Source organism: Urocitellus parryii, chromosome 6, assembly GCF_045843805.1.
Source record: "Urocitellus parryii isolate mUroPar1 chromosome 6, mUroPar1.hap1, whole genome shotgun sequence".
Classification (NCBI taxonomy): domain Eukaryota; kingdom Metazoa; phylum Chordata; class Mammalia; order Rodentia; family Sciuridae; genus Urocitellus; species Urocitellus parryii.
The window spans coordinates 98,286,566-98,299,215 of record NC_135536.1 but is presented as its reverse complement, the minus strand read 5'-3'; the positions used below and the strand labels follow the sequence as shown (position 1 = coordinate 98,299,215).

The following is a 12,650-nucleotide window of genomic DNA, read 5'->3' as shown; positions in this document are numbered from 1 at the left end:
AATGTAGCAGAAAGTTATATTGTCCACATTATACAGCAGATGCTTTGCAATTTAGATATTACCATCAAAAATCAAAGCCAAATTTTACTTTCTCAGGTTTCTGAAAGAGGCATTTAAATTGAATAGGTAATACTTATCCTCTGATAATAAGAAGTCCAACTGGACCTTTGTTGCTGTAGGATGGATGAGATGAGAGAAACTTCTAGTTTCTAAAGAAACCCTGATAAGAGCAACATTTCCAGGAAAATATTAATTTGGCTTAACCATCTCATTTATACTAAACTAAATTTTTCAAGAAATCAAAATCTTGATGCTTAACTCATAAGGCTTGTATTTTGGCAACTCCCAACCCTACCCTGTTCTTTCTTCACTGGAATGAATGTATGAATGTATGGAATATGAAAATCTCCAATTGCTGGGATCAGTTTTACTGTTCTGAAATTCATTTTTGTGAGAATAACAAGACAAATAAGAATGATTAGTATGTATTTGTATTGTTGTGCAGTGGGCAAAGCATTCATCTGTACCTGCAGGGGCAAAGTTGGTTCTGTACTTAAAAGAATCACTTTTAAATATTTATGTTCAGTTTTCTTTTTTCTATCCCTGAATAGACATTGTAATTGTCATGTCATGAATTGCACTTCTAAAATCTTAATTTTTTCCCTTGCTTCTTAGTCTATTGGAAATGCTAAAACAACCAGGAATGATAATAGCAGTCGCTTTGGGAAGTATATAGAGATTGGTTTTGATAAGAGATATAGAATCATTGGTGCCAATATGAGAACATACCTTTTAGAGAAATCCAGAGTGGTGTTCCAGGTAAGCTGGGCATGTACATATGTATGTATACTTATGTTAGATTGCCACATAATTGCAGAGCTCATGCTTGCTGGAGTGGTATAAATTTTGTTTCTAGACACTCTCAAGAACACATTGTGACAGTATTACTGCAAACTATGCTTGGACTAAAGCATGTAAAATGGTGCCTGCAGGGGCAGAATACCCCATAGACTTACAGTCTTTGAGCGCTGGTGTAGATTTAATAGTTTTGACTTTTTCTACAGATGTTTGTTGAAAAGTCTGCTTACAAAGAGGCACTATTAGTTTAGTCTTGTCTCTCTTCTTTCCCAATTGATGAGGAACAGATTGACTTATGTCTACAAGAAGTTACAGCTTGAATTCAGCTAAGAACAAAGTTATCTTTGTCCTTTTACTATATTTTTTCTTAGAATATGATATTGTTTAGATAGAAAAGTGAGGGATTAAAAAATCTTTATATCTCAGTTGTGAACTATTATCAAAAATAAAGTTGATCAATTTGTGCAGAGTTTGTATTCACATGTATGCCCTTAATCCTTTTGGTCTGAAAGGGTAAAATACTATACATTTGCAATACTAGCAGATGTATATTTACAGGCATACTAAAGGAATGTATATTTATCATTAGCAAGCTCCTGGTGACCTACTATATCCCTATGTTATCAGATCTGTAGTTTCAGTATCCCCTTTAATTGGACGCCCGCTGCATAGAGAGTCAAATACTGCTGGCACTGCCAGGTATCAGGATCCACAATTTCCATTTTCCTAGCCTGTTATGGCTTAGAAAGTTATCTGGGACATACCAAAAGTCACACATTGGGGAAGCCTGCATCTACAATGGCTTTGACTTTAGGGTTGTGCTTCATTGATGACAAACTAAAATATAATACTCAATTTATATAATAAGGCACCCTTTACCATTGTTCTAATATCCAAATGCACACAGTGATTTTCTTGAATACGTAAATACTTCTACAGATTTTTGGGAAAACTGTCTAGTTTAGTAGCCTGAAGAACGAATGAATTTGAATGAGACATAGGTAGATCTAAGAAAAGATTGAATCCAAATAGTAAAGATTTGATTGATATATCCTTAAAGGTGGATAGGAAAAAAACATCCTTGGTCAGTATGTTGGCCAAAGGCTAGCAAGGCTTAGTACAAAAGTATAAGGCCTAATCTGTATTGCCTTGTCTGGAGACAGTGTAGTCATTCTAGCTGTTCTCTAGTCTCTGGGGGTAGAATATTGAGAAGGATCTATGAAAATGAATCTCATAGTCAGAAAAACCAAATTTGATATTGTCTCTCATTTACAAAGATGATCAGAGCATTTCTGCAGACCCACCTGCTTTCCTAGTTTTTGTACACTGAACAACCTGATCTCTTGCCTAATTATACTTATAATCATAGGTATGTTGGTATTTTGTTCATTGTCTTCTGTCCCTGTAATAATAGACTTTCTATTAAACCAGATATCAGTTTACTTTGGGCATCAAACCTAGCCTTGACCTTATTAGTACTAATCTTTTTCTAACAGAATGCATTGCAGAATTCAAGGATATGATAATGTAATATTAAGATTATATTAGTATTCAATTTTGTATGTATAGTATTATTGCAACTATATTTCTAGGTATGTATGTAAAAAAACTCTCAGAAAATATTAAAAATTGACCTTAGAATTATAAATGATTTATTTTCTATTTTGTAAAATAGTTATCAGTTTTAAAATATACAAATAAAAATGTTATGGAGGATAATATAGCATGTTTATGGATTTCTTAGAAGCAAAACTGCAGAAGATGGTCCTCTCTAAAATATGGCAAAGATGGGATTATTATTTTTCAAAGAGTTGGGAAGATCACAAATATTTAGAAAAAGTATTGAGTACTGAAAAAACAGAAGATTTAGCTTCCCTCAAAAGCACTGATCTCTTATGACTATAGCCATTTATCAAGCTGTTGGCTAGTTCAAAAGGCATTACTCTTGGATATTTTCGATTGAGTGTGAATAATACATCTACATATACATATACACATATAGATTCCATCTATTTTATTTATTTACTTTTATTTTTTTAAGAGACTATCTTACTATGTTTCTGAGGCTGACCCCAAACTCCTGATATCAAGCAATCCTGTGCCTCAGCTCCCCAGTAGCTGGGACTACAGGTGTGTACCACTGTGACCAGCTTACATATAACTAAAAACCATAAGGTTTAACAATGATAAATACGTATTAGGAAATTTGGTAAGGACAATTTATTTCACTGAGAAAATTAAATATTAAAATTGTATTTTATGAGAATTTTCTGAGTTTTAGATCAAATGTTATAATTGAAAACTCTTCTTATTTCAAAGGCAGAAGAGGAGAGAAACTATCATATCTTCTATCAGCTTTGTGCCTCAGCACAATTACCTGAATTTAAAATGCTGCGATTAGGTATGAATATGGCTCTAGACTTATTATATTGGTATTATTTTCGTTTAATACCTGAGTTTCCAAACTAACTTGTTAAAAGAAGTTTATCTCATACTGAAATTTTTATGGATAAAAATGATTTTTAGAAGTCTGCAGTTGGCTTCAGAATGACCCATGGGGTGCGGAAGAAGTAAGTAGTTGTATAAATAGAACAGGATTGGCCTTGGTGTGATGCTTATTAAGATGAATGATGAGTATGTAGGGGTTTATTATAATAGTCTCTCTACTTTTATGTACGTTTGAAATTTATCTTGAATGAAAGAAAAAAAATTTACTAGTTGGAGGCCTATAGGGTTTCTGATAAGGGAAGTAAAGTGTTTGAGGAAATTGTCATAGCATGTAGTTTGGAATTAAACCTTTGGGAAACTACTATACATTTCAACAATTAAGATAAATAAGTCATAAACATAGTTTTGAGTTTTAAATTAAAATATGATTGAAAACAGAAAGGAATATATATACACACACGTATATAATCTCCAGACCTGGACACTTAAATGTTCTACTCTGCCTTCAATTCAGAGTGATCATAAGGGTAGAAGTCAAAGCTCTTTCTCAGACTGCAAAATTATTTTCCTTCATTGCAGGAAATGCAAATAGCTTTCATTACACGAAACAGGGAGGTAGCCCAGTGATTGAAGGAGTGGATGATGCAAAGGAGATGGCACACACCAGGCAGGCCTGCACTCTACTAGGTAATGTAATTTTATTTTTCAGCTCTTACAAGCAATAGTGTTTTGTTTTTTCTTTTTGTTGGTGGTATTGTGTGTTTGTGTGTGCACGCACATGATGAGGATTAAACCTAGGGGGGGAGCTTTACTATTGAGCTACATCCCCAGACCTTTTTACTTCTTATTTTGAGACAGGGTCTCACTCACTAAGTTGCTGAGGCTGGCCTTGAATTTATAATCCTCCTGCCTCAGCTTCCTGAGTTGCTGGGATTATAGGTATGTACCACTATATCTGAGAAGCAATAGCTTTTTTTTTTCCCTTTTTTTAATCTTTTTTGGTATCAGGGATTGAACCCAGGAGTGTTCAATCACTGAGCCTCATTTCAGTCTATTTTTAATTTTTTATTTTGAGGCAGGGTTTTGCTAAGTTACTTAGGGCCCCACTAAATTGCTGAGGCTGGCTTTGAACTTGTGATCCTCCTTTCTCAGCCTCCGAGCACTGGGATTACAGGCATGTGCCACCTGCCCAGTGAGCAATTGCTTTTTGCTTAAAGCAGCTTTGTTTGAAATACTGTTTTGGTTTTGTATTAAGTAGTGAGCACTGCTGGTAGACTTAATATAGTTTATAGAACACATTCAGACAACAATTAAGCACAAGGGTTTTAGGGTGATGGAACTATTCTAAAATTAAATTTTGGTAATGGTTGCACAAATTTGTAAATTTACTGAAAATCACTGCTTTGCACACTTACAGCAGCACATGTCTTGTAGTTTGAAAATTATCCCTCCATAAAGTTGTTTTTAAAAACATATTTGAGGGGCTGGAGATGTGGCTCAGCGGTAGCGCGCTTGCCTGGCATGCGTGCAGCCCAGGTTCGATCCTCAGCACCACATACCAACAAAGATGTTGTGTCCACCGAGAACTAAAAAATAAATGTTAAAAATTCTCTCTCTCTCTCTCTCTTTCTCTCTCCTCTCTCACTCTCTCTTTAAAAAAAAAAAAAAAAAAAAACATATTTGAGACATCAGGTAAGGTAAGACTAACTAATTTTCTGTGAAAATTTTTACAAAAATCTAGAACCTATAGCTAATAAGATGGGTTTCTCTACAAGCTTGAATTTTCCACGGATTTTCATTATGTTCTTGTTTTTTTGTTTGGGGGGTATTTTGAGTCTTGGAAAATGACTATATTGGCATGATAACAGAACATTATATTAAATGTGATTTGGTCCAGTGTTTTTGAAACTGCTCATATGTTAACAAATGTTGTGAATAAATTAATTTTTAGACCCATAGTCTATACCTTTTAGAGGTGAATTATTTTTCTTTTAAAAAGAAACATTTCAGGGCCTGGAGTTGTGGCTCAGGTGCTTACCTGGCATGTGTGAGGCACTGGGTTTGATTCTCGGCATCACATCTAAATAAATAAATTAAATAAAGGTCCGTCAACAACTAAAAAAAAAAAATTTTTTTTAAAGCAGAAACTGGGCATGGTAGTGCATGCCTGTAATCCCAGTAGCAGAGCTAAGGCAGGAAGATCATGAGTTCAAAGCCAGCCTCAACCCTAAGCAACTTAATGAGACCCTATCTTTAAATAAAATTTTTAAAAGGTCTGGGGGCCCAAGCATGGTGGTGTATGCCTGTAATCCCAGTGGCTCAGGAGAATAAGACAGGAGGATCACAAGTTCAAAGCCAGCCTCAACAATGATGAGGCGCTAAGCAACTCCGTGAGACATTGTCTCTAAATAGGGCTGGGGATGTAACTCAGTGGTTGAGTGCCCCTGAGTTCAACCCCTGGTACAAAAAAAAGGCTGGGGGTATTGCTCAGTGGTTAAGTACCCCTGGGTTCAATCTCTAGTACCAAAACAAACAATCAAACAAACCAAAAAACTGCAGAATATAAGTAACTTAAACATTGAGAAGTACCTTTGAATGAGTTAATTTAAAAGCATTTCTAATCACAGTATGGTCTAGGACTACTATAGAGCTTGCTGGAAGTATGAAATTTCATTCCTTTTCTTAAACTTGTGAATCATAATCTACTTTTTAACAGATCTATTAGTGATTCATATGCATATTAAAGTTTGAAAAATAGTGCTTTACTTCTAGGGCCAAATTATGAATTTGAAAAAGCCATAATGTTGGACATAACATAAACATTCATTATAAGGTCAATTCTCAATTATTGTGTATGATTACATATTTGGAAATAATTTTACTATAACTTAATTATGTTTAATATTCTGAAAATTTTTTACTTACAGAAAAACAGCCAAATCTGATAAAAGCCAAAAGCTGTCTAGTTTTTTCATTCTGTTTTATACTTCAGCTCCTTCTCCAATGCTGTATTTGGACATTAACTCTTCAGACCAGGGAATAACACCTGTCTGAACATCTCTGATCTTGGGGTCTCTTTGATTTATACTTGGCCTTTAGTTAAAAGAAGTAATTAAATTATTAATTTAAAACAGCCTTATTATTGTGCTACAACTTGCACTTGAAATAAAGATTAATAGAAATGGCAATAATATTAATAAAATACTTATATCCAATATGTGACAATGATATGATCATTTGTGTAGTATTTACCACATGTCACATTGGGTATGCTGTGTGTGTAACCTCATTCAATGTTAACACCCTTTGAAGAATTCACTTTTATTCCTATATCTCAAATGAGAAAATGAAAGCATAGAAAGGTGAAGTTATCTGCCCATATGTATATCCACATTATCACCCATAATGCTAACTGTTTTAATGTCAATGAAGATGAATGATTGTTAGCTGTGACTCACTATAATGTGTATAACATCTGTCAATATTCAAGAATTAATAATAGATTTAAAATTATCTGCTATAATGTTTTGTTGCTATTCTGAAATTAATCACTTACTCATTTACTCTATTTAAGGAATTAGTGAATCTTATCAAATGGGAATTTTTCGAATACTTGCTGGCATCCTTCACTTAGGCAATGTTGCATTTACTTCTCGAGATTCAGACAGCTGCACAATACCTGTAAGTACAGAATGAAATTGGTGTGGTAGAAGTTTAATTGTGTTTTAGTTTTGTTGATTTTTTTTGTAGAAGCAATATAATTTAAGTCTCTCTCACATTATCAGAGAGATAATTATCAAAAAGATGTATTATCAAAAATATAAAGCTTGAACTGAGAATAAAGAAAATGGGTTTCAATTCTTGCTGCAGTGATTATGTGATTATTAATATCTTTATTTATTTATTTATTTATGTGTGTGTGTGTTTAAGAGAGAGAGAGAATAAATGGTCTTGGATACGTGTCTGATTTCTATAACCGAGGGAGAAATACTACATGTAGTTTCATTTGGCCTATTTAACTTTGTGTCTTTAGCTTTGGAGATGTAATATGGTTTAAAAATTATTGAACAGTGCTAAAGAAAGAAACTTGGCCTGGATAGGGTGTGGGGTGGGAAAGAAACTGACTTATCCCTTTTAGTCTTTTTTTTTTTTTTTTTTGGTGGCAGGGATGAACTTAGGGGCCATCAACCACTGAGCCACATCCCCAGCCCTATTTTGTATTATATTTAGAGACAGGGTCTCACTGAGTTGCTTAAAGCCTCGTTGTTGCCGAGGCTGCCTTTGAATTTGTGATCCTCCTGCCTCAGCCTCCCAAGCCGCTGGGATTACAGGCACGTGCCACCGCACCTGGCTTCCTTTTTAATCGTATAGAATGTGGTATATGTACATCTTCTGAAATGTATAAATTCTCAGGCTTTGGGCATGGCTCAGTGGGAGAGCTCATGCTTAGTATGTGCAAGGCCCAGGTTTCAATTCCCAGGAGTTAAAAAAAAAAATGTATGAATTCTAACTTCTCCCCATATCTATCTGTGTGTCTCTCTCTGTCTCTCAATGTCGATATCTAGGATAGATAACAATGATACACAGATGAAATTAGTTACTATAATATAAATGACCCCATAAGATCATAAACTTGGGTGAATTTAGAGCTATAAGGGAATATATCATGCCCTTGCTTAAATCCTTCAGTATTTCCCATTGTCTTCAGGAATAAGGTAGACACTCTACAGTAGTTCTCCATTATCTATAGTTTTGTTTTTAGTGGTTTCAGTTACTTGTGGTCAACTTTGACCTGAATATTAAATGTAAAATTCCAGACATAAACAATCATATAGTTTAAATTGTGCACCATTCTGAGTAGTATGATGAAATTTCATGCTGTTCTGCTTCATTCCACCTGGGACATGAATCCTCTCCTTGTCCAGTATATCCATGCTGTATATGCTGCCACCCATTAGTCACTTAGTAGTCATCTCAGTTATCACGGTGATGTTGAAGTTTCATGGTGCTTATGGCCAGTAACCCTTACATAGGAGCCTAATGATAAGTCACAATGCCTATGTCATTCTTCTCACTTCATCTCACATAGGCATTTTATCATCTCTCATCATCATCGTAAGAAGGGTGAGTACAATATGATCTGATCTTTTGAGAGGGAAAGAGACAGTATACTCACATAACTTTTATTATACAATAGTGTTGTAATGGTTCTATTTACAATTGTTCTATTATTAGTTGTTGTTAATTTCTTATTGTGCCTAATTTATAAATTAAACTTTATCATATATTTGTATATTTAAGGAAGAAGTATATATGGTGTTTATTTTCCATTAGGAGTCTGCAGATAAGGAGATGTGCTGTACTTGGCATAACATTGAAAGCCCTTTTATGATCGACCTTTGACTTCCTATTCAGTTTACCTCTCATCACTTATCACACTCCAGCCCAGAAATTTACTAACTCAGCTACCTCTCTCTCCTGCCTTTGCTCAGATTCTCTCTGGGGTGTAGGATAACTGTTCTTTCTGGGCAGCTCCAACTGCTAACATACAGCTCTGGCAGCATCTCTTAGCATCACCCTTCTTTCCACTGCTTTCCTTTATCTCAGCACAGGTCTCAGTGTTTTATAAAGGTCTCTCTTGCTTGTGTTTAGCCCCTAGGAGTTGAGGTCCTTGTAAATGGGACCGTACTCTTTCTTGCTTGCCTTTTTTCTTTGGATCAATAGCTCCTCATGTAAAAACAGATTCCCTATTCCTATAAGAAAGAATCTATTCCCTGCCTTTTGTAAATGTAGTAGTTTTGTACTACAATTAGATATATGAAACATAAAATCAATACTTTATGATTTGAAGAGAAACACTATACTATAAATGATTTATTAGTCATAGGGCCATGAGTTAAATGGTAGTGAGCTTTGTTTATGAGAAATTTGATCTACACAATTTCCTTTATGTATAATTTATAATTTCCCTAAGCCATGGATCCTAATTGAGGTGCATGGTACCACTTCTCCCTGCCCCCTACATACACACAGGCTCTTCTCCTACTGACGGGTCTTTTTTATTTTTATTTTTATTATTTTGGGATACTGCAGATTGAACCCAGGAAGATTCTATCATTGGGCTCTATCCTCTGCCCCTTTTATTTTTTATTTTGAGACAGGTCTTGCTAAGTTGCTAAGACTGACCATGAACTTGCCATCCTCCTACCTGAGCCTTCTGAGTCACTGGTATTATGGGTGTGTGCCACCATGCCCAGCCTTTATGGCAGCTTTTTTAAATTTATTTTTTTAGTTTTAGTTGGATGCAATACCTTTATTTTATTTATTTTTATGTGGTGTTGAGGATTGAACCCAGGCCCTCGCATATGTTAGGCGAGTGCTCTACCGCTGAGCCACAACCCCAGCCCCTTTATGGCAGTTTTTGAAAAGACAAAATGAAGATTCTAATTTAATCTCTGATTTCTAAGGAAATATCATTAAACTTTTTTTTTTTTTTTTAGAGAGAGTTAGAAAGAATTTTAATATTTACTTTTCGGCAGACACAACATCTTTGTTTGTATGTGGTGCTGAGGATCGAACCCCGGCCGCATGCATGCCAGGCGAGCGCGCTACCGCTTGAGCCACATCCCCAGCCCCCATTAAACTTTTTTCAAAGGCAGTTTTGTTGTAGTATAATGTGAATTATACCCATTTAAATAGCTTTAAATGTATAATTAAATTTTTTTATTGTATTTATGGATGTTTTTAGCCATCACCATAGTCAATTTAAATATTTTCATTATTTCAAAAAGAAAATCTATACCGTTTACCTGATGCTTCTCTGTTCCTCTATTTTTCTAGCCCTACGTAACCATTGAATCTACTTTCTGCCTGTATAGACTTGCTTATTCTAGTCATATTAGAAACTGAATCATATAATGTGTATTCTTTCAAAGTCCATCCATGTTATGGCATGTATCAGTATGTCATTTCTTATGGCTCAAAAATTCTGTGTGTGTGTGTGTGTGTGTGTGTGTGTGTGTGTGTGTTAATTCTAAGCTGCTTATTATTTAAGGGAGTTGAGTGAGGTGCTGACTTGTATCTAAAGTGTTACTTGGGAGGAAGGTATTGAAAAGAGGAAGACCACTTAAATGAGAATGACCCAGGGAAGAGGGTGTCAGAAGACCCAGGTTTTTAGTGCCAGCTATGACATAAATTAGTCATGTGATTATTGACAAACTGTTTGTTCTCTTGGACCTCATTTCCTCATTTTCCTTTCCACATTTTTTATTGGTGCATTATAGTTGTACATATGATGGGATTTGTTGTTGTTACATATTTGTACATGCTTTCAATATAACAATATAATTTGGCCAATATCAATCCCCAGCACTTCCCCTCTCCTTTCCCCTTTCCCCTGTCCTTTACTGACCTCCCTTTGATTTTCATGAGATCCCCCACCCCCACCCATTCTTTTCCTTTTTCCTCTGTAGCTTCCACAAATGAGAGAAAATATACAACCATTGACCTTCTAAGTAAGTTTGGATTATTTCACTTAACATAATGGAGAGAAAATATACAACCATTGACCTTCTAAGTTTGGATTATTTCACTTAACGTAATGGTCTCAAGTTCCATCCATTTTCCTGCAAATGACATAATTTCATTTTTCTTTATGGCTGAATAAAACTCCATTGTGTATATATACCACGTTTTCTTTATTCATTCATCTTTTGAACATCTAGGCTAGTTCCATAGTTTGGCCATTGTGAATTGTGCTGCTATAAACATGGTTATGCATGTACTACATCATGAAGTATAATTTGAGTTAGGTATTTTGATGCCTCCAGTGTTGCTTTTCTGGCCTAGAATTGATTTAGCTATTCTGGATCATTTATTCTTCCAAAGGAATTTTAGGACTCTTTTTTTCTAGTTCTGTGAAAAATGTCACTGGTATTTTTATGGAGATTGCATTGAATCTGTATTTTGTTTTTAGTAGTATGGCCATTTTAACAGTGTTAATTCTGTCTATTCGTGAGCATGGGAGGTCTTTCCTCCTTCTTTAATTTCTTTCTACAGATTTCATTATTGAGGTCTTTCACCTCCTTGGTTAGATTTATTCCTAAGTTGTTGTTGTTGTGTTGAGGCTATTGTGAATGGGGTTGTTTTCCTTTTTTCTTCCTTGGCTTATTCATTGTTGATATATAAGAAAGCTATTGATTTTTATATGTTGATTTTTGTAACCTGCTATTTTGCCAGATTTGTTTATTAGCTTTAGTAGTCTTCTGCTGGAGGTTTTTTTTTGGGGGGGATCCTCTAGGTGTAAGATCATATCATTTGCCAACAATGGTAATTTGACTTCTTTCTTTCCTATTTTTATTCCTTTTACTTTCTTCTCTTGCCTAATTGCTCTGGCTGAAATTTCTAGCATTATATTAAATAGGACTCGTAAGAATGCACTTCCTTGTCTTGTTCCAGATTTTAAAATAAATGCTTTCAGTGGTTGCTGAGAGCCATAGCCGAGTAGGAATGAAGCATGGCATTTTTGGTTGAAAGGTGATGCCAGCAAGCCTTTGAGATGATAATGATTATGTTAAGATGTGCATTCAATTGGATATTAGACCGACCCCCCGCCCCTTGGCCTGCTACTTTGGAGCTCTCCCCGGACTCCCGGAGAGTTCCCATTGGTTGGGGAAGTGCGGTAGGAGGGATTTCCGGAGGAGGGATTTCTGGTTGGTGTGGTGTGTCCTGGGAGAAGGCAGCGTGCGTGGTTTGCGGGAGTTTTGGAAATAAAGTTTGTTCCTGCTTAAGTGGGTCGTGATTTTGTGCCCAGCCAGACTGCAGCAAGTGGTTCCTCAATTACTATGAGATTGGCTTTGGGTTTTTTTGTATATAGCCCTTACGATACTGAGGCAGTTCCTTCCATCCCTAGTTTCTTCAGTGTTTTTATCATGAATGGGTGCTGAATTTTGTCAAAGGCCTTCTCTGCATCTATTGAGATGACTAGGTAGTTTTTGTCCTTAGTTCTGTTTATGTGATAAATTATATTTGTTGATTTCTGTATGTTAAACCATCCTTACATCTCTGGGATAAAGCCAACTTGATCATGATTCTTGTTTTTCATTTAGAGACAACAGTGTTCACCCTGCCTATCCCCCAGGAATGTTATCAGATTCAATTGATATGTGGGTAAAATGTTGAAAAATATAAGGCACTAACATGATTAAATTAAGCAAATATTTATCAAAAAACCTACTCATTCAAAACTACAGAAGAATACGTAAATTGTTAAAGTGATTCTCATCTAAAACGTTGTCTGCCTAAAATCCTTCAACAGCTTCCCATTTCTCTGGGAATTCAGACTA

At 35.3% G+C, this 12,650-nt stretch overlaps 1 protein-coding gene across 1 annotated transcript in view; it reads left to right on the top strand.

Annotated features, from left to right (window-relative positions):
• The window catches only part of Myo5a (myosin VA), a 216,094-nt gene that overhangs the window by 104,889 nt on the left and 98,555 nt on the right, over nucleotides 1–12,650 (top strand). The window contains exons 6-9 of the mRNA XM_026391361.2: nucleotides 676–819; nucleotides 3,178–3,259; nucleotides 3,886–3,993; nucleotides 6,881–6,987. Coding sequence (XP_026247146.2) covers nucleotides 676–819; nucleotides 3,178–3,259; nucleotides 3,886–3,993; nucleotides 6,881–6,987 — 441 coding nt within the window. The remainder of the gene's footprint in view (nucleotides 1–675; nucleotides 820–3,177; nucleotides 3,260–3,885; nucleotides 3,994–6,880; nucleotides 6,988–12,650) is intronic.